The following is a 23,556-nucleotide window of genomic DNA, read 5'->3' as shown; positions in this document are numbered from 1 at the left end:
GAAACAATGTCGAAGAGAAAGTGTTTAAGTATTAATGATAAAGTAAAAATTCTTCATGATATTGACCAGGGTTTTAAGAAAAAAGATATTGCAGAGAAATATGACATACCTGCAAGCAGCTTATCTAAGATTTTAAAAAATCTAGAATCAATTTTAAATGCAATTGGAGGAGTAGACAAGAAGTGAATTAAGTTGTGTATATACGAAGATGTTGATAAAGCTGTTATAAAATGGGTGCAAATGATACGTGAAAAGAATATACCAATATCGGGTCCAATAATTAAGCAACAAGCTCTGAAATTTGCAGTCCCTGGGACATACGGAATTTAATGCGAGCACTGGGTGGCTAAATAAATTTAAGAAGCACCACAGAATTGTGGAAAACGCTATTTGTGGAGAAAGTGTTAATGTAAGTGAAGAAGATTGGAACAGTTGGAGGGACAATACCTTAAGATTTTGGAAGAATATGAACCTAAGGATGTTTTCAATGCTGACCAAATGGGTTTATTCTTTAAATGTTTACCGAATAGAACACTTGCTTTTAAGGATAAATGTTTTGGCAGAAAACAAAGCAAAGAAAGAATCACTGTGTTAATTGGAGCAAATATGACACGAAGTGAAAAATTAAGACTTAAGTCATCGGAAAATGAAAAAACCCAAGATGTTTTAGAGGCACAAAATCTTTGGAAGTTGACTACACTTTTAATAAAAAAGCACAGATGACCAGTGATATCTCTGAAGACTGGATATTAAAACTAGACAAGCGTATAACAAAAGAAAAATCGTGTTGGTAACTGACAACTGTCCAGCACATCCTGTCAAACTTAAAAGTGTGAAGTTACTGTTTTTACCACCAAACATGACGTCAAAAAACTCCAGCCAATGGACCAAGGCATTAAAAATTTTAAATTTCATTATCGAAAGAGAATAATAATGAAGATTGTCAATGCATTATCAGAAAATAGAAACTTGGAGGTTACAATTAACCTTAGAGATTGCATCTCTGAACTGGCAAAAGTTTGGACAAACGATATCACTGAATACACTATTCAAAATTGTTTTTCGAAAGCGGGATTTGCATTGAATACAGAAGTCGAACATCAACTGGATGAACAAGATGAACTGTCCCTTTCACAACTGAAAAACTTTTGGACATTATTAGAATCGTCCGGAAACATCGAAAATGAAATAACACTGGATAGTTATGTTTATGTAGATCAAGATCTGACTACAACAGAACATCCAAATGAAGATGAAATACTGCTGAACAGTGTTAGACACGACCATGATCACGAAGAAATTAACGATGACGCTGAAGACACATCAGAACAACACAACCCGTAGAAAAGCCAACTCGTGAAGAAATGATTAACGCTTTTAAAACGGTCCGTATGGGTCTACAGTTTTGTGAAAATGTTCCTGATAATGTTTTTAATGCTCTGAACAAACGTGTGGTTTTCTTTGAGAATCAGACATTTTTTAATTGTACTGTGCAAACAAAAATTAGATTTTTTAAATTTGTGATACTTATCGGCGAAAATTGTGTAAATGTAATTTAAATAAGTGTTTTTGAAATACATTAAAAATAAATGTAGATTCATTTTCTAATTAAATAACAATTTCTAATAAAAAAGATATTCTCTGTATAACGAATTTTTTTTTGCTGATATATATATATATATATATATCTTTAAAAAAAAAAAAAAAACTGACCAAGAACAACAGATCTTATTTCATACTTTGCAATGGCTGACAAAATAAATTAAAACTAGTTGATGGTCATAAGAGTCATAATCAAAATAATGAATTATGAAAATTTAATTACATGGAAATTACGCAATTACAAAATTGATAAAACAGTGGAGGGATTCAGTCCACTGTTTTCAAAACTAAAGTGCCATTACCACCTGGTCAACAGTTCCAAGATTGTTATCGTAGATGTCACAATAGACTCATTTGCATACAATCGATTATGGCCATCTATAATTAAAACATGTCTATACTGGAGAGTTTAAAGAATGCAATTTGAAAAGACTGAAGACAACTCTGAAGGTTAGTGTCATTTATTGTCTTTATTTTTCTTATTCTACATAAGTTTACTTGATAAATTAATTTGAAGTTAACATTATATCAGGAAATGTAGCCACTACACATAATACTCTTAATTTCATATGTACCAAATCTTCAATGTTTATTATACACACAAAAACTGTTGTACAACAATATAGAGGGGAGGGACAAATGAAAAACAATTTCCAAAATAACACAAAAACAGTGTTTAACAAGCCAATTTTATTTAAGATTTAAATGATGCCAGAAGCCTACAAATATCAGAAAATGAAGTTGATACAACATACCTAGTGTATCATGACAACGACAACAGGTATACATGTTTACAAGGCTACATCACACCACTGACATTATGGAACATTTAGTGGCACCTCCAAAATGTAAGTGCGGATGCAAAGCTTTAAATATCTAGTTCAATAGCAGTATGTGGAACTTGACAAGAGATTCGAGTATCCAAACTACAATGCCAACATTTCTAATCTCAACAAAGCCCCTTGTGTAACTAACAAACACACCATAAAATATTTTAGAATTTTTTACAAGATTTTATAACACAAATATTGTTTCACTGAAATACAAACATCACATGCAGAACCAAGATAAAAAGGACTGCATTGAAATTTTGTAAAAATGACTAATCATGTGTGCAATGGTGCAAGTCGGTAAGCTGTGACTGGTAATATACTAGTTATAGGTAGATGATGTGGCAAGTTTACTACACCTGTTGTTTGCATCTTCGTAAAAATTGACCCAGGAAACTGTGGCATGCATGAAGTTTGAGCTTGTTGTAGCTCACTTTAATTAATGTAACGCTGGTCACAGCAGAATTGTTTTACTGCTCTTTCTTCTTCCCCAAAGGAATCTTTGATTTTACTCTATAGAAAATAAACAAAGCATTACTTCATTTTATATAATCTATCACAAATCATGACACACATTATATAGAAGACTTACTAAAATCCTAATGATGGTGCATATAAAAATGTTAAAATCTGGCATTCATTTATCTAAATACTATCAACTGAAGCAACTCTTGAAATTTAATCTTAGATATGGCAGAGGTGGGTATAAAGTTAGGGCAAAAGAATCAAGATTTCTAAGTTTTCTTTTCTTTTTTCACGATTGCCTTATCAGAAATTCTTCTCAACCAAGCCTCTTGTTAACCAATTCACAGTTTAACAGATCATAAAACCCTTGGTTATGAACTGTTGTTAAAACAGACTATTGCAACAATATACATATAAGGGCTGCAATAATTGTCATCAATTTGATTCTTTAGTTTTCAGCTTAACAATTAGTTTTAATTTCATTTTATAGTTCTGTTTTTGCAAGTATAATGTTTTTTCAGTACAAAAACTGCGTATTCCAGTACCTTATACAAGAAACTGTACATTTCATCTGAAAATCAAAATGAATGGATGGTTCCTTCATGGGACTATGCAAAAAGGAAAACTAAAGAGGTCTGTGGGGAGAGGGTCTGTAGAGACGGGAAAGTCCAAATAACTTGGTAGGCCCAATTAAATCAGGAGAAACATTTTAGTTGCATGGAATAAATATCCTGATTTGCTAAAAATAAAGCATCTGAATAATTCAATTACCTCTGTCGCTTGAGTAGAAAGTCAGAAACTATCAAGTAGTACTGGTGGCATGTGATGCAAGAAAGCAAGTGTATGAGCTTATGCAGCATCAGCGAAAAAAAAAATAAAAATAAAATAATAATAATAAAAAAAAAAAAAAAACACTATTCCCTCCAAATACCTGTCCAGTTCCTTCTTAAATTATTTAACCTATCAACTTCCACAAACACAGTTTGAAGTTTGTTCCAGCAATTAACCACCCGCTGGCTAAAGGCAAATTTCCACACATCTATTCTACACCTGTCTTTTCTTAATTTGAATTTATGCCCCCTTAGGTTTGTAATCTGAACAAGTGGAAGGATCCCATCAGAATTCAGCGTGCTCAACCCATTCACGGCCTTATACACCTCAATCAGATCGTGCAGGTGCCTAGTCTCCAGCCACTGCAATTTGCAGAACTTAAGACCCTCTTGGTAAGAGGATCCCTTCATTCCCCTCAATCTTGCTGCCCTTCTCTGTACACACTCAAGCAAATCTACATCCTTCCTAAAACGAGGCCTCCAGACCTATATGCAGTACTGAAGGCACAGCCTGACCATTGCTTTATATACAGAGGGATAATCACCTCCTTTTCCTTGCTAGCAAAATTCCTATATATCATTGACAAAACCCATGACTTGCCCTGGCAGCCTGTCCGTATTGCTCAGAAAACTTCATATCTGACTGCACAATTACTCCCAAGTCTTTTTCATTTTCTACCACCACACAAGTGCAGTACCACACAGTTGGTACGTTTCTCTGGGGTTACTTCTACACATATGCAGTACTTTGCATTTGTCAAGGTTAAACTTCAGTTGCCACTTCTTAGCCCAAATTATCTAGATCCAGTTGCAGTAGCACACTGCCATTACTATCATTAACAATCCTGCCAACCTTTGTATCACCTGCAAACTTCGACACTAAGCCTGATATACCTTCATCAATATCATTGATAAATATACAAAACAGAGGACCCAATACCGAACACTGTGGGACTCCACTAATAATATTAGTCCATGAAGAGCAGCACTGATTGATTACCACCCTCTGTCTTCTCCCACTCAACCATCCTTTTATCCATTGTAGCAACTTACCCTTAATACCATTCTGCTCCAATTTGTACAATAGTCTTCCATGCGCAACAGTGTCAAAAGCCTTCCCGAAATCCAAATACATGATATCGAAGTTATTTTTTGCATCCAGTTCCTTTGTACCCACATCATAATATCCTATAAAATTTGTCAGACCCAAGCTGTGTCTGAATTATTGCTGCAGTCTTGTCTAGATGATCCTGCAATGCATCTTTAACCAGTGACACCATTAATTTAGCAAGAACTGAAGTTAAACTAACTGGTCAGTAATTACTCGTGTCACCCTTCGATCCCCCTTTGTGAATTGGGGATACATTTGCACATCTCCAGTCCGTGGGGACCTCCACTGAGTCCAAGGATACTCTCATAATTATGGCTAAGGGTTTGCTTAGTTGCTTTGCCGCCTCCTTTAATATAACTGGATAGATCCCATCTACCCCAGGTGCCTTTCTTATGTTTAACTTCATCAATTTCTCCTCCTCTTTGCTCTCAGTTATTACAAAATCATTAAGCACCCTGCTACAATTTGATAACCTTCTGCCATTTTCAAACCTTAATAACTCCTCATGTGTGAATGTAGATGCAAAATACTCATTCAGTTTGTTTGCTATCTGAGCAGGATCATCAACAGTGGAACTATCGATATCAAGTGGAGCAATCAGATTAATCCCCTTCCTTTTAGAGTTTATATAAGTAAAGAAATCCTTGCTGTTTTTCTTAGCATCTTTTGCCAAAGATTTCTTGTAATCTGCCTTTGCCTGCCTAACCTCCTTTGTGACCTGATTAGAGACTAGCTTATATCTGCCATAGGCTTCTGAGTCACTTGATAATTTATATGCATCCCATGCATTTTTCTTCTCTGTCGTGAGTCTCATTAGATCATTTGATAACCATTTAGGCCTAAACCTTGAACAATATTTCTTAATAGGTATGAAACTTTTAGTAGCATCCATGATTAATTCCTTGAATGCTTCCCACTTAGAATTTACTGTTGGTAACACTGTCAGTTGATCCCACTGTACAGAATTTAAAAACTGTCCAAGACCACTGTACTCACCTTTACAGAAGCAAAAACCCTTTCCTTTACCCCCGATGGCAATTATATCTTGAAGTAAATCCCACATCGGTAAACTGTGATCAGTGCCACCTAGTGGTTCCTTTATCTGCAAATTCTTAATACACGAATGATCACTGCTGATAACTAGATCAAGAGTATTATTACCCTCTCTGGTTGCCTCTCGAACATGCTGCTGCAGAAAGCAATCATCGAATAAATCCACAAAAAATCTTACTAGTGTGTGAGTGACCAACCCACAAGTTCCAGTCAATATCTGGGAAGTTAAAATCCCCCATTATAAGACATTCTGATTTACTGGCCCACTATTTCTCTGTACAATTGTTCATTGTACTCATTTGAGTCATTAGGCCTATAACACACTCCTACTCTTATTTTTGCTTTTGCAGTGCTCATGTCACACCAAACTGACTCAATAGCGCACTGTTCATCTATATCAACTGGATGCACTTCTTTTGATTTTATGTTTTTCTTAATTAACAGCATAACACTTCTTCTCTTCCTATCCCGTCTATCCTTTCTGTGCACATTGTACTCCCCAAATTCCAGTTCTGCATTCCTTATATCTGTGTAACACCACATCTCTGCTATCCCAACAATATCTGCCTTTGATGTCTTGACCAACACTTCAAATTCATCAAGATTTATTTACTATACTTCTAGCATTGGTATACATGTACCTATCCTTATTATTAGTTACCCTAACACATCCCATATACCCACCTGTTTCAGGATGACTGCCATCAGTCCCTGAAACCACCAGCACCCCTCGCTCTAGGTCGCTACTTATTCTAATAGAAGTTGTGCAAGAATCACCTTCACCTCTGCCTGCATAGAGAAAGATGGGTTGGGAGATGAAATTATACCTGAAATGCTAAAAGCTGGCATGTGCTGGGAGTGGGAGAGGAGAATAAGGTACTAATTTCATTGTATTTTCCAGGAATTATTTTTTATTGAACAAATGCTGTTGAATACTGAAGAAAAATATAGCTGAATGTGGAAATTTGGAATAGTTTGTTCTTAAGCATTAATATAATCTTGGAGAAGAGCATATTTTAGGAAAAAAGAAACAAGGTGGCTAATCCATGCAGTGAGTGTCAGATTCCTTAAATTAAAAAATATTTTATTTTCTATGATTAATAGAAATGAACAGTATAGTTATCTCCCTATTAATTACTAAGATTATAACTTTATAGTACACTCAAAAAACCTATGTTTATGCTCTCTAAACTTAGCCATTGTTTAATTATGACTTATTGTTCTCCCATATTACTCTTGAAAAAAAAAAAAAAAAAAAAGTTCTGTGTGAGTGTGTGTATATATATTTCTCCACAAGTGAAATAACATATATAATACAAAGTGTTCATGGACTGCAAAGCAAACAATACTGAGTTAAAATTACATTTAATCTATGATTTTTTTTTTTATCCTATAAATTATATGGAAAAAAGAAATAACTGCCAGGTCTCCATTTTTCAAATTGGAATGAAATTTGGTTTGGCTTGACAAATATTTAAGTCTAAATACAAAATTCCATCCACTAGGAGGTCAGTGTGTGTGCACGTGCATGCACCACACACACATGCCAGGATAAAATCTGCACTATAGCAAATAATAAAAAAGTCATGACCATAACAAGTATCAATATTTAGAATTTGTTTATAGAATCTGCCCCTTCTATTTTTTTTGAATAAGGCATAAAGGAAATAATTTAAATAAAAATGGCAAAACCTGCATGGGTGAAAGAAGCATTAGACAATGGGTTACGATCACAGTTGAAGTTATATAGGACCACACTTACGTCCACTTTTTTTTAAAATAAAAAGTAGTTAAGAAAAATACACTGAAAGGACAGAATTCTTGGAATATCTGGTTCCTGGGCAACATGACACTGTAACCCCTCTCGCTAGTGAACGAACCCACTGCTTGGCAGATATACAGGTACACCGCATCCACACAGACTGTAATTCGATGTAAGTATGGATAAACATTGTGAGTTAACCAACTTTGAAAGAGGGATGTAGTGGGTGCCCAACACATGGGTCACTATCGCAGATGAGGTACAGAAATTGCACTATCCCCACTCGACCATATCAAGAGTGTACCAGGAATATGCCATTTCTGCGATAACATATCATGGACAGTGCTGTGGGAGGAGAAAGGTGGTGGATGAACGTGGCCAGACTTCTGTCTCACGTTGTTTCAGCCAACCAGATAGCAACAGTGGCACAAATCGCTGCCAACTTCAACAAGGGAGGTGCCAGAAATGTCTCCATCAAGACTATCAGGCAATCATTAGCCACAACAGGTTATGGGAGCCACTGACCTACCAGAGTCCCATTGCGAACACCACGACAGGACTATGCCTCAACTGGGCAAAAGAACATCGGCACTGTATCTCCGATGATTGGAGACCAGTCTCCTGGTCAGATGAGTCCTGTTTCAAGTTATTTTGAGTGGATGGGAGGGTGGAATCTAGCGGAAACTGCACAAAGCTATAAACCCATCATGTCAACAAGAAACCGTTTGGGCAGGTAGATAGTCGGTAATGGTCTGAGGAGTGTTCAACTGGCACACGTTGGGACCTCTGGTACATCTAGACACATCCCCCGAATGGTCTGGGTTATGTGTCCAACCGCATCTCTTTATGGTTATCGCGCACCACATGGCAATGGACTCTTCCAGGAGGACAATGCCGCCCCCCCAGTCATGGTGACAAGAACATGGTTCGAAGAGCATTCCGCAGATTTTACAACCATGGAATGGCCTCGCCGTTCACTGGACATGAACCGTGTGGAGCATCTTCGGGGTGCTGTTGAAAGGTCCGTTTGAGCTTTGGATCCTCCACCCAGGAATGTGATGGAATTATGGGCAGTGGTGCAGCAAGCATGGATAGAAATACCTGTGGAATGCTTCTATGAACTAGTGGACTCAATGCCTCGCTGTGTGACTGCCCTTATCCAGGCAAAAGGTGGGCCTATCCGTTACTAGATAGGTATCCCATGATTTCTGTTCACTCAGTGTAAATGGAACTAAGAGACTGAAGAAATCTCAAGGCCATATTTACAAATGAGGAAATAAAAAACAAAAAAAGTTTTAATCCTAGAATTAACATCTTTATAGAGAGAAACAAGAAAAAAAATGCAAGTAGCATACAGTGTTCATAATTCTTGTGTTCTCTCACCATCACTGATGGGTGTTCTGTCATCCAAAAAATTTTCGTGTATACTTTAACTCATGGTACAACGAAGTGGTGGTTACAATTTGTAAAAAAGATTTATATTCACCCAGTATCTGTGATAGAAGGTTGAAACAAACAAGTATTACTTTTTTAACATAGTCACCAGACAAAAACACATTTTTTTGCCACCTCTCAATACACTTCTGCAGGCCAGTTTTGTATAAGTTCTCTGACTCTCGTTCGAACCATGACTCAGCAGCAGAAATCACATCATCAGCAGCAAAGTGATTTCCACGAAGAAAGGACTTCAGAGCAGTTAAGAGGAAGAAATCCAAGGGCACAAAGGTCAAGGGAATAAGCAGGTGCCAGCAATATTTCAGTTTTTCCTGGCACATTGGCAAGATTCCAGGTGCACACTGTGCCCTTCCCTTCTTCTGGTAAGGGATCAGAAGTCTGGGAACCCATCTAGCAGATAATTTATTCATATGCATCTGTTGATGGATGATGTTCTTCTATAGACCCTCCACTAGTCTTCTGTTACTGCAAGTTGCTGGGATTTCTTCAATCATGCACCAAGATTTCTCCACATTTGAATAGTTTGCACCATTGTGCAAAACATTGTAACCTGGGTGGTCTTCTCCATAAACAACAACCATTTCTTCATGAATTGGGTGTTTTCCCTTGCAGAAAGAGGAACTAAATCACTGATCTGTATTCCACCATATCCATTTTGACACTTCATTCTGCCACAAAAAAAAAAAAAAAAAAAAAAAAAAAAACACTAACCCAAATTGAAACCAAAATGTGTGGTTGCTATGAGATTAAGGTAGTAAAAAAAAAATAATAAATAAAATAAAAACAAAATAAATTTAAAAAATAAATAAATAATAAAATATCAATCTTTCTATCAAGTAATTCTGGGTGAATACAAATTGTCTGAACCCTCCCCCCATATAATTATGAAGTTTTTAAATTTAAAAACAAACTACATTCATAAAGCTACTATAATCATGATTCTAGTTGTCTGATCCATGCAAGGTACAACAAAAGATGTTTAACAAAGCATTCACTGAGCCACTGAGTTACAAATATTTTGCTCACCAACAAAGGTGTATGGCTTTGTTGATGTCACATGCCTGGACTCCTGTGTGTATACATAGAAGTAAAGTACCACTGAATGTGAAAGTCTCCACACTTGGTTTGCTGGCCTACTGCATCCCAGATACACCAACAGTGAGAGATTGCAAAACTGCATGCCACACCAGTGGGTTGCACTTATGCATAGGAGTAAATAACATTGTTTTATAATAAACTAAAATGTAATTAAGATAATTTCTAATTATATACTATTTTGCCTGATTAAAAAAAAGAAAAAACTTGGTTGTGCAAACCTGAAACTTGGCCAGAGCAATCAATACTATAGTATGAGAGACATGAGATTACTAGTCTGTAAATTCAACCATTTAAACAAGCTCATTATTTTTTAAAGAGTGAACGTGGCTTATAGTGCTTAAGCTAACAGGACTATAACACACGTGCAAGGGAGTGTCCAGGACTTAAAACAAATTATTTTTTTCTCAAAGGAGCATAAAAATTAAGTTACTTACTTTCCAACAACATCTCCAACCTGCTTGTGGACAAGATCTAGATAGTGGTCAATCTGAGTCTAGGAGAAGAAGAAAAAAAAAATTAAGTGTGGTCATCTATGGAAAATCAATATGCATGAAGACCAGTATTCAAATTATTTATGAAAACTGCTTTAAAATAACCACAAAAATAAAAAGTACTGAAGTATCACAACACAGCAATTATTTTAATATTAAAATAATATTTTGCAGTGTTTAGATATTTCAATGGATACTATTCTTCCTCCCAAATTGAACTCTAGTTCTTTTACTACCTTCTAAACAAAGAGTGGCCCACATCAATTCATAGTTCAACTCCAAATTAACTTTAATTCATTCATTCACTTTCATTTGATAAAATGAAAGAATCACTCATTCCCTGAAATATTACAATTTACAGTAAGTGAAGGCCAATGATCAATGTTAATCCACTCAGGGTATTAGAATACATGGTTTCAGCAATCCTTTGTAGTCGGGAGCATATCGTTTGTTCAAGATGACAATTCTCCTTCCAATGATAACCATAAACTTTCTGCTCTTTGGTTTCAAAGATGATCACATAATGTGCTCTTGATACCACAAGCAATGAAAAGATTTAAACTTTGGCAGTGTTTGATATTTAATGCAAGGAAAAATAAAAATTGATGGAAATGTAACCAAATGTATACTTTTCAGCAAAATATATCAGATTCTGAAGAGATAAATAAAATGCAAAGAATCAATCCTCAATGTTGAGATTCTACTCTACAGAAATGTAGTTAACCTGACAGGAATTTACTCTCGCCTAAAAATATTCAAGTTAAGGAATTGAAATTTAACTGTTAACTTTATCCTTCTAAGGAACTACCTTCCAGAGCAGTGGTTTTCAACCAGGGTGCTGCAACAACATTCCAGGAGTGCCACGTAATTTGGGTTTAAGTTATTTAAACCTATTATATTATTTTTTTAATTTATTTATTTTTGTTTATTTCGTTATAAAAAGGTGTACAGTATCTTTTTAATTTTTTGGTAATCTATAATTGATGTTTGCTTAGTACCTCTATATAAAGAATAAGATTATATACTGTATATATATAATTTGTATTATGAAATGTAATTTTTATAATTATATTATTGTAATAAATATATAACATATATATTTTTTAACATTATATATACACACACAGAGAGAATCAGATCTAACAGGCAGAAAATTGAGCAGGGGTGACGCAAAATAAAATGAATTACTTAGGTGCCATTATTATAAAAATGGTTGAAAACCACTGTTCTAGAGCAATGCATTTTTCTCATCAGAGTGGGGAGGCCTGAAAGAGCCTCCTCTTTCAGGTCTCTCCACTCTGATGAGAAAACCAGGTGTCTACTTCATTAATTAACTCATCAGTCAGAAATCTACAGCCCTGTAATGGTTTCTTTCTTTTTGGGAAGAGGAAGAATCTGAAGCTGAGAAGTCAGCAGAATAAGGTGGGTGCTACAGATTTTCAAAGCCACACCTGATTGTAGAGTCCACCATGAGAGTAGCTTTGTCAGCAAGGGCGCCGAATCTCAGCTTTTTTTTTTTTTGGGAGTTGGTGAAGATGATCATTTCCATTGTTTACTCATCTGTTTTGTTTCTGGATCAGAGTGACGTACCCAGCATTCATCCATTATCACAAGTGGTTAAAAACCACTCTTTCTACAAAGCTTCAACAATTATGGAACCTGTCAGGCTACCACCTTATACATTTGCAGGAAGAACTTGTGCATTAGCCATTGGTATGTTTGCCATAATGTACTTCATTTTCTATAAAATTTATAGCTAGATGTCTGTCTTCAAGGACTAGCTGTTCCACTTTAGTCACAATGGCATGGTTTCTGGCTGAGATGGATATTCTTTCTCTTATCATGTGCACTCCTTCAATTGTGCTTCACCTGAATTGTCATATGATAGACAATCCTTCCCATATACAGCTTTTATCTCCTTGTGGATCTGTTTTGCTTACAAATGAAAAAAATTTACAACTTTGTTATAAATTGATGACTGAACCTTTAACCGTACCAGTTCTTGCGGTATTCACGAGTGTAGTTCAGTAACTGATGGATCAAAACAAATAAATACACGTTAACTTATGAGACTTAGTAGTGCACCTGCACACACAATATCAAATCCCCAACTCAAATATTTCTAGGTGAGGGTAAATATTTATTGACCACCCCTCATAGGATAGGAAATCTAAACGTAGTGTCTACCACCAATAAACTCAAACATTTCTCATAATAAACAAAGCTAGATGAAATTACTAGTGTGATGAGGTTGCATGAAACAGGCTGAGTAGCCCCACCCCATTTAATTTTAAATTAAAAAGCAGTAACATTGCAATCCATACTCCATGTCACTGATTTTTTTTTTTTTTTTTGGCTGATGCTGTATAAGACTGCTTTCTTGCACCATATGCCTTTGCTAATGCTAAATATAAACACCCCCTCCACTGAACTGGGAACAGTGGATTTTACATTGCTGATGTTATCCAAGTTTGACATTACACATAACTGTAATCATTTCTAAAAAGCACATTTCCAAATGTTGTCACAGTCACTGCAGAACCCACAGCATCCCTCGATGGTTGACTACAAAAGTTAGCCCAGAGAAGTTTACTCAACTAGCTGTTTTAAATCAAGTTTGTTTCTACAGACATTTCAGCTTATTCTGCAAAAATTACTTGTGAAATGTCATTAAATTCTCTTAGTCAAGTCACACTGACTCTCTTCCCTAATACAGCTATTAAGCATGCCAACTGCTGACAGTCTCATGCTGATTAATGCATTCAAATACAAAACTACTCACTGGATCTCTTCACTCTTGATGTTAATTCCTTGGTAATCATTCCACAAAACTAATGACTCCCAATTCCACTGAATGCTACATTACTGAACTTGATCATTCTTACTGTTATCTCCAAGAACAATGTTACGTTTAAATTTAAATTACATTTAAAACATTTTCTTACAGTTTGTTATATGGTTTCAACTCCCCCCGCCCCCACTCTTAACACAAGACAGAAAAAATTAACAGAACTGATGTACAGTAAGTCCTCGTATAACACGTGTTTACACTACACGAATTCGATCATGCACGATTCGCCTCTGTGTTTACAATGGCAGGCGAACGCAGAATCACCCCAACTGAACGCAACACGATAGGAATGAACATAAGATTCTGAAAATGTATTTATTTTTTACATCAGTGAAGGGGAAGCACATTTAACCATAATAGGGTAAAAACCCACACAATTCCAGCTATCGGTATTATTGCAAATGCCATTAGATCGAGTTTACTACCAGTTTATAACAGATTCCACTAGCAGAAATGCAACTGGAAATTGTTTTTATTGTTTTATGGTAGTAACCCCCAGAAAATGTGCTTTAGTAAAATGTGAGGTGTTAATAGTGTAGCTCTGCCTTTACAGTGTTGTTTATTCAGTTGCTACACGTGCGCAGCTTTGTTTGTGTATCAAACGTGCCTCCTCATTTTGTAATTGTGCTTCATTCCCTAAAAATTAGTAAAATACTTAAAAGATGTGAAAAGGAAGTGTCCTGGTGAAGACACTACCGATTCAGAGAGAAAAAGAAAAGCAATATCGATAAACAGAGGCAGACTGGGCCAAAAATTCTTACCCGAGAAACTTTGTAGTGGCCTCATACTATGGCCAAAAATCACACCAGCCTCCGGCCCACCAGGGTTTTCCCAGTAAGGCTTAGCATTAGAGGCATATGATGCAAGAAAGCAAGCTTATTCAGCATCAGCCAAAAAAAAAAAAAAAGAACAACCACTACTCCCATTTCACCCCTCCGTTCGTTCGAAATACCTGTCCAGCTGAACCTTAAATTTGTTTAGGCTATCAACTTCAACAACAAGCGATGGGAGTCTATTCCACAAACCAACTGCCCACTGGCTAAAGGCAAATTTCCGCACATCTATCCGACATCCGTCCTTCCTCAATTTGAATTTATGCCCTCTCAGGTGATTATTCTGAGCAAGAGGAGGAATCCCATCGGCATTGAGCATGCTCAAGCCATTCAAAGCCTTATACACCTCTATCAGATCACCTCGCCGATGCCTAGTCTCCAGGCTCTGTAATTTGCAAAACTTAAGCCTTTCTTCGTAAGAGCAACCCTTTGTTCCATTCACTAATCTTGTTGCCCTTCTCTGTACTCGTTCCAGCAGCTCTACATCCTTCTTGAAATGAGGCCTCCAGACCTGTATACAGTACTCAAGGTGTGGCCTGACCAATGCCTTATACAAGGGAATAATCACATCCCTGTCCCTGCTAGAAAAATTCCTGTATATCATTGACAAGACACCATGAGCTACTCTTGCAGCTCGTCTGCACTGCTCAGAGAACTTCATATCTGCCTGCACAATTACCCCCAGGTCCTTTTCATTCTCTACCACTGTCAGCGTAGTACCACAGAGTTGATACGTTGATCTGGGGTTACTGTTTCCCATATGTAGTACTTTACATTTGTCAATGTTAAACTTCATTTGCCACCTCTCAGCCCATCTGCTCAACCTTTCCAGATCCTGTTGCAGCAGCATAGTATCAGTAGTGTCCTTAACAACCCTGCCAACCTTGGTATTGTCTGCAAACTTGGACATTAAGCCTGATACACCATCATCAATATCATTTATAAATACAGAAAACAACAATGGACCCAACACTGAACCCTGAGGAACTCCACTAATAACATTAGTCCACGTTGAGCAGTATCCAGCTCGCCTCTGTCGATAGAGAAAAATATGAAATTGTGAAACGCTTTGAGCTAAATGAAAGACCATGTGATATTGCACATGCTACAGGCCTAAATGAGGCAACACCAAGAATTAGAAAGAATGCAGAGAAAGTAAACACAACTTTCATAGCAGGAACAACTCAAAGTGTAATTAAAATCCATTAGATCAAGACAAAGAATTGGAAGAGATGGAACGGCTGTCATCTGTTTGGATAGAAAATCAAACAAACAAAAAAAAAGTTTGCTTACGGTAGAAGCAAAAGCAGTAGCAATATTTTATTATTGTAATAGTCGTAATAAAATACTTAAGTATTTTATTATGATTATTCATTGTGTTTGGTAATGTTTTGTTCAATCTTGGGTGGTCGGCACCTAACCCTATTTTTCCCACAGGGCCTGTTTATATTGCACGAGGGTTTCTAGGAACACATCTATCGTGCTATACGAGGACTGATTGTACTTCAGGTGGGCCCCAGGGGCTAATCTTGGGGAATAGTGAATATTGGTGATTATCTTGAGTGATTGTTTAATTTGATTGAATTAAATTTTAGTTGATAGTTACCATTTTGCTGTTTCTATTGTTGCACGAGTTGTAACCTGATTAGCTGCCCTACGTCCTCGGCGTCTGGGGTGGGCGGTTGGGGGTTTACCCCTAGCCGGCTGAACGGGTGTTTTGAGGTAGGAGGTGCAGAGTTGGTCAGGAGTTAATTGCATTTTGTGCCCTCAGGATTGTATTAAAAGTTTCCTGGGACCCTGACTCGTTTGACTTGAGTAGGGATAGATTTTAAATTGGTTTGGATAGATTTCCAGACTCTGTTGTTAGTTTAATATTTTGTGAGTTAATATTTTTGAGTTCGGGTCTGTTTAAAGCTTTTGGCCGCCAGACTCCTTTATTAAGAGTTGTATATAGTTGGCTAAATTGCCTTTTAAAAATTTTAACATGGCTAGTAAGAAGTCGAGCGCTGGCTCTCTTCCTTACGATAGAACAGAAACAGATTCAGGAAGTGAAGACTCAGATGATAGCTCTGTGTATGAATTTGATGAAGAGCAGGATAAAAGTGCTGTTGCTGAAAAAAGGAAGTCTAAGGATTCTGTTTCTAAGAAGCAAAAGCAAGTTATGAGAGCAGAGTCAACAAAAACTAAGGTGACTAAGAGCAGTCAGGTGGTTGATTCACCTAGAAGTGCTAAGAGAACTGATATGTCTGTGGATAATAAGGAGCAGTTGTTTCAAAATATGAAGGTTATACTAGGAAGTATAAAAGAAAGTTCTGAAGATGTAAGTGCTGCAAAAAGATTGGAAAAAATAGCTGAATCTCGTTCTAATTTGAGATATATCCTTTTTCAACGGGAGAATCGAATAACTAGTAAAGTATCAGCCCGAATTTTGGAGTTATGGGATGACCTAGAGATGGTTGTCTTAGAGCTTGATATTAATGCTCGAATAAAGAGGGTTAAAAAGGACACTCAAGGAATTCCTAGAGAATATGCAACTGTAGTAAAAGATAAAGTGGAGAATAAACCGAAAGTTGCCATTATCTCAACCAAGAATGAGAAACATAAGAGCAGTGAAGATGTGAGAAATGATCTAATAAAGAATGTAAGACCGATACTTCATGATGTTAAAGTGAGAAATTTAAGGGCTGTTCGTGATAAGAAAGTGGTGATTGAAGTTGAAACAGAAAAAGATCTAGATATGATTACAAAATGTGTGAAGTTTAAAGAACTTAAATTGAATGCTGAAAAAGTGAAGAAGCAGAATCCGAAGATTTTGATATATGATGTTGAAAAAGACATTGATAAGAAGGAGTTATTAGAACAGCTATGGTTAAAGAACTTGAAAGATTATGGAATAAAAGAAGACCTGTTTCAAGAAAATCTGGCAGTTATATCTGTGAATAAAGCCAAGAAGAGGAATGTTAATAACTGGATTCTTCAAGTCTCCAGTCCTGTTCATAAGCAGTTAACAAGTGTGGGCAGAGTATTTTTGAATTGGTCCGCTTGTCGAGTTCGTGACATTGTCACAGTAACTCAATGTTATAAGTGCATGACTTATGGCCACATTGCCAAATTCTGTAGGAATGAGGTTTTTTGTGGCTATTGTGCAGCACATGGGCATTCTTTTAAAGATTGCCCAAATAAAGATAAAGTCCCTTGTTGCGTAAATTGCAAGCGCAAGAAAATTGTAAGTGATCATGTTGCAGTAGATCATGCATGTCCAGAGTTTAATTATGCAATGGAATTAAATAAGAAGCGTACTGATTACTATTAGAAGTTAATGACATTATTTTGTCGATAATATATCAGGATGTTTTGATGTTGAGGTGCTGTGGCGGTGTCGTGGACTTGGTGAGCATGGGACTAGTGTGTGGATGTTCTGTGTGTTGGGAAGAGATCTAGTGTGAGATTTGAGTTAGATAGCCAAATTTGTATAATATGATTTTAGAATTTTAGTTAACCTTCTGAGCGAGTAGAGGTCTTCCTCCTCGAGGAAGGGGCGGCAACTGGAGTCGCATGAGATACTAAACTATGTTCATGCGATGACAGGCTAATGACCGAAAATTTGTAAGTCATTTAAACAATGGATGGTTAAATGTATAATTAGGACATAGTTTGATTTGAGATTATAACACCAAAAATTTTAAAAGTACAAAATTTTCTTTAGACTTCTGTGCAGATAGGCATATTTGCCTAGGTGGCACGTTGAGGTTCCGTTGTTTATATGTATGTACTTCAGGTGGCTTTTTCAACTCCATAATTAACCAAAACCTATCATTATAGCCTAACGCCTTTCTCTTCTTGTCATAATACATATGACCTGTACACATCACATGGAATCATGGGCCGAATAATTATTCATGTATAAAAAAATTAGAACACTGACTCATGTTCCTTGTATGTATGCCGTGTTTCTTTGCATTATATATTTTGAAAATTGATTGGGAAAACTGCGGTTTTCCCAATCAATGATAAAAGGATGGAAATTATCATATGCAGACTATTTTGGATATCAGTAATATTGCAATTTTTTTAAACTTTTTTTAAACCAGTATCGTTTATACCAAACCAAATCAGCACTTATGACTCTCCCTCCCCTGGGTTCAACACAGAAAGTAGCTGACAAGTTCCTATTTTAGCTGTTCACTATTTGTGGTAACAGTAATTATTTCATAACTAAATATGTACGAAAGTTAGTAACTTTCTAACTAGGTTATAATCCACATGATATCTGTTTTATTGCACACAGATAATAAAGCACACTGTGGGGGAAACAGCTTAACTACAATTTTTGACCTATCTGCACTTTTTTAATTTTATCATTTTAGTTATGAAATATTCACCATTGACAGTAAATGATAGTCACTGACAAAATACAACGTCTTGTGCCTATTAAAGAATTTATACTGAACCAAAGTTAACAAAAAATATCAGGATTTATCTCTCCCCCACCCTCAAACTCTAAAATCTGACACCCTAAGGCAGTGGTTTCAAACTCAAATTGCATGCGGGCCGAATGCACGATCTGAAAGCAGCATATGGGCCGGATTTTTTTTTTTTTTTTTTTTTTTTTACAAAATGAGAGTGAATATAAGCACCGTATTTACAACAAATACATAATTGAAAATGTATTTGTGGGCCGTGAAAAATTGCTTCGGGTGGGGGGGGGGGATGTGGCCCGCAGGCCACCGGTTCGAGACCACTGCCCTAAGGGATTGAAAAGGTGCCAGATTTTAAAATACTTTCATACTGAAGGATAAACTATTCTTGAAGAATAATTATAACAAAAAACATGCAATAGTTGTCAATTTGCACAACATTTTCATCATGTATCATATACTGTGAAGAAATTCGGTCAATTTCTCATAATAACAAAGATCATAAGGTTGCTTTTTGCACCATTATAACTAATGCAGAGAGGAAAAACAATAGGCAATTCAAGGTCACTCAATAAACCTCTTCAATATTATTATTATGGGGCAGGAAACAACTGGGTGACTTAAGCCTCCTATTGTTTTTAATCCTACTTATGCAGCTTATGAATTGTATGGTTACCGTGACAGAAACCTTTATGTGGAATTAGATCTGTTTGTGCATATTAGTAAGTCACTGTTTACAGAAGAAATTAACCATAGATTTAATCAAGCATAGATGTTTCCCAGCTGTGCTCACTCGGCAACCCATCAAGTGATGTCAACATCACTTTATGGGTTGCCCTGTTATTGCACTACTTTCAAACAGGTGGCCCCACTAAAAGGTTCAGTGGCCATTTGTTTAAAAGATGAGACACTGCTATAAGAGACTCTTGGGAACAAACGGAGTCTCAGATGGCAGGTGAGTTCTAGTGATGACCAAGCTAAAACTAAACAGTTAGCTCTGGCCATATTATAACTTGAAGTCAATCTTTGTAAGATAGTCAAGGTAGACCTTTTTACATGGATTCTAAAAAGGCAAATGCAATCATTGATGAGTGCCAGATTGCTTTCTCAATACCTTCTTATTGTAAAAATGTTTTGTGTGATCACGTGTGTAGCCGAGTGGTCAGGAGTGAGAGTGAAAACTCTCACGCTCTGAGTGGACCTGGGTTCAAGCCCATGACTGCTAAATACAATTAATGTTTGTATTGATTTGTTGTAAACTCCACTGACCTGGTGGTTGTGCCAGAGTATAAACAAGAGCTTTTTTTTTTTTTTTTTTTTTTTTTTTTTATAAATGTGCTGTATTTTAAAGAATGCCAAGTTGTAAAGTGAAAATTTTAGAGGTAACAGTATACATAAAAAGAAAAGGTGATGTATTCAAGGTATCCAAAATTGTCTGTACATAAATTCAGACTGATTCCCATCCTTTTAACACTGCTTAAAAAACTGCAGAATAGACATTGCCAAATGTATTATATAAGGAAACCAGCAAATATGTACATGGAACACAGATCTAGTGTCTCAACATTATACATAATTCAACATTTTTGCTTTTGAAATAATTCATACAGATATTTAGAAATGCACTTACCTTGTTAGTCTCATAAAATTTTGGCAGGGCAAACATCATGACAATACCTGGAAGTAAAAACAAACTGAATATTAGAGGGAAAAGAGATAAAGCAATTCTCTAAAAAAGAACTTGTTATATTAATTACATCTGCATACAAACACGTGTCGGTACAAAATACTGTAGTGATGCAAAATCAAATCCACCAGAAAAATAAAATTAACAAAAACAGACCATTGTTCCAGTTTTCACTTTCATTTCAAAACATGCCTAAAAACATTGCTTTTAAACCACCTTTGTTGTTTAAAAGCAATGTTGTTAGACATGTTCAAAAATGTACAGTGAAATGCACAGTGCCTTTAACATGTCTGCCTGTCCATCTGCACGTAACAACTATTCGTTACGTGCAGATTTTTGCAGATAGTTGATTTTCATGCCTTCCCAAATTTCATTAAAATGAGACCTGTAAAAATAGATCTGTTGTTTAAAAACTGAGTTGTTTATATATAAATAAGGTTCAGATGTTTGGGCATTCAGAGGTTCAGGACTTATTTAAATTATTTTGAAGGGATGCCAAATTTCATATTGATAGCTTAACCCATTTCCCCTCCACACGAGTCTCCTCTTTAAGAAGTACTATTGTACAAATCTCATGTCACAGCTACTCGTTGCGTGAATATCAAAAAGCTTTGAAAAATACTTCATAAATAAAATTCCTGAAATGCATATATCACGTAACTTGATATAAATGCTTATCACCCTAGTTTTCGACCTTTCAGCACTACTGGAAAAAAAAAAAAATAAAAAAATAGTACGCCAAATATATTTTTACACCCACAAATAGTTCACTTTCTTTTCTCACATTATTAACAAAAGTATAAACTGGATATGCAATATATTCACAACATTGTTTTTTTCTTTATGAACTGTTAGAAAAACAAACTTCGTATTTATAAATGTAACTGTATATCAGACTATAAATATTTGTCTTCATTATTAACTACCTTGATTTGTTTCTACCTCAATGCACAACCTTGTATCTAACAATAATACTCAGACTTCATAAGCTGCTATTTTTCACCACATCCATATAATTTATCCAGATCTTGAAGAAGCATACCTCAACAGTTATCCCACTTGCCTTAGTATCATTAGAACACAGCCATTTAAATAGACATACTTTCATCAATACCAATTAATGATTATTATAAACAGCAAGAGGCCACTAACTGAACCTTGTGGGGCTCTGACTCATTAAAACAAACTCCAGTATGGTCTTTGGTGTTTTTCATGATGGACAGGATTATGAGTAACTAGTTTACTTTAGTACTCTGCTACTAGTTGTCAAATAACATTTAAGACCCTCCATTAAATATTATTTAACAATCAATCTTGTTTGGATTAAGATCAGATAAAATTAAAAATTAAGGTAACTGACAACTTTTAGACTGAAGAATAATTAAATAGAAATAAATTAAAATTTAAGCGAAAATATAATAAAAATAACAGGCTCCTGGAGTTGATAGCATATACAGTAAACCCCCGCTATTCGCGGTATCTGTATTCGCGGTTTCGCGTATTCGCGATCGCCGATTTAATATAAAATGAAACCTAAAAAATGTGAATTTTAAAGCGCCGTGAATATTTTCCCCCATAAAAAAACATGGACGTGGCTAAAATTATCTTTCCCGGTAAAAACGGCGCTCAGTGGGTGGGGGGAGAGGAGTGACAAAATCGCGAGCGTGGATGTTTCTCGCTAATCCTTGTTCAGTATGTGTTATTCGCTTGTCATGGAAGGTTTCGTCGTTTGCTTTTAATTTATATGCTTATAAATTGAATAAATTTATCAATTTATAAATTGATTTGCTTACAAAAATGATAAATCTACTGTTTTGCAGTGTAAAACGGACTTTTTCGAGTGTGTTAACGGAAGAAAGTGACTTTATTGTGGACAAATTCTTTCTAACCCCTACAAAAATATGGCTACGAATAACAAGAGAAATGTGAAAATATCAAAGGTGATGACATTAGCGAATAAAATTGAGTTATTAGATAAAATTTCTAATGGTAAAAGTGTCTCCTCAGTGGCAAAACATTATAAAATCAATGAGTCAACGGTACGATCAATCAAGAAATCCGAAGAAAAAATCCGCCGTAGTGTCCGTGAAAAAGGCGCTAATTGCTTCAAAAATTTGCTCTGTAACTCGTGATGTTAAATTAGAAAAAATAGAAAAAGCTTTAAATATGTGGATAGAAGACCGAACTCAAAATAAAATTCCGTTAAGTTCACTCATCATTCGTGAAAAGGCAAAACTCCTTTATCAACACTTTAGCGAAACTGGTGATAGCACTGGCGGGATAAGTTTTTTTGCTAGCAAAGGCATATTACATTTAATATTAAATTGTATCTTATTTTCATTTCGATGCCATATGCTTGCATTTCACTATGTACTGTCTATGTACGTAGTCATATTATGAAGGTACATATAATACATACATAGAAACAATTTTAGACTAGTTTTTCTTATATATTTCATACTTTGGAACGGAACCCCTTTATTACTATGGGAGCCATAACTCAGTATTCGCGTTTTCGGTATTCGCGACATTTCTCAGGAACGTAACCCCCGCGAATAGCGGGGGTTTGCTGTATGCAGTAATTTTCAGGAAGGAGACCAGAGAGAGAGAGAGTATTGAACCAGTGAGGTTAATTATGAGAGCACCTTTGGATTGGAAAAGTGCCTACATATCACCAATACATAAAGGCGGTTCTAAGAGTGAAGCTAGTAACTACAAACCAGTTAGTCTACCTTTCATGGTAGGGAAAATCTTAGAGGCAATGGTTAAGAGTGCAATCCAGGGACATTTAGATGGATATGGAAAATTACACTTGGAAAATTATAATTTTTGTATGGCACACAGAAACAAACAGATTTTGGGGCGTTTATAATGACTTTATGAAAAAATTTATTACATTTGCATTATAATATATATATATGTAATTTTGATAAGAAATGTAAAATATAAATACTACGGAAGATATTAAATATTTAATACTAAATTCATACAAAACTTTAAAATAAAATCTCAAAAATTTTTAACGAGAAACTTGAGCTTGCTTCTGTGAGCATAACATTTTTATATCAGG

At 35.8% G+C, this 23,556-nt stretch overlaps 1 protein-coding gene across 2 annotated transcripts in view; it reads right to left on the bottom strand.

The window, feature by feature from the left end:
- Nucleotides 1–2,277: 2,277 nt before the first annotated feature.
- LOC150084009 (uncharacterized) overlaps nt 2,278–23,556 on the bottom strand; it is a 171,838-nt gene continuing 150,559 nt past the window's right edge. For both annotated transcript variants that reach the window (XM_090375843.1, XM_090375844.1), the window contains 3 exons: nt 20,430–20,476; nt 10,641–10,699; nt 2,278–2,945 (listed from right to left, as the gene is read on the bottom strand). In XM_090375843.1, coding sequence (XP_090231969.1) covers nt 2,903–2,945; nt 10,641–10,699; nt 20,430–20,476 — 149 coding nt within the window. In that variant the 3' untranslated portion in view covers nt 2,278–2,902. The remainder of the gene's footprint in view (nt 2,946–10,640; nt 10,700–20,429; nt 20,477–23,556) is intronic.

Source organism: Mastigoproctus giganteus, chromosome 6 (genome assembly GCF_048544385.1).
Source record: "Mastigoproctus giganteus isolate SK-2022 chromosome 6, ASM4854438v1, whole genome shotgun sequence".
NCBI lineage: Eukaryota > Metazoa > Arthropoda > Arachnida > Uropygi > Thelyphonidae > Mastigoproctus > Mastigoproctus giganteus.
This window is presented reverse-complemented; position numbering and strand designations above follow the sequence as displayed.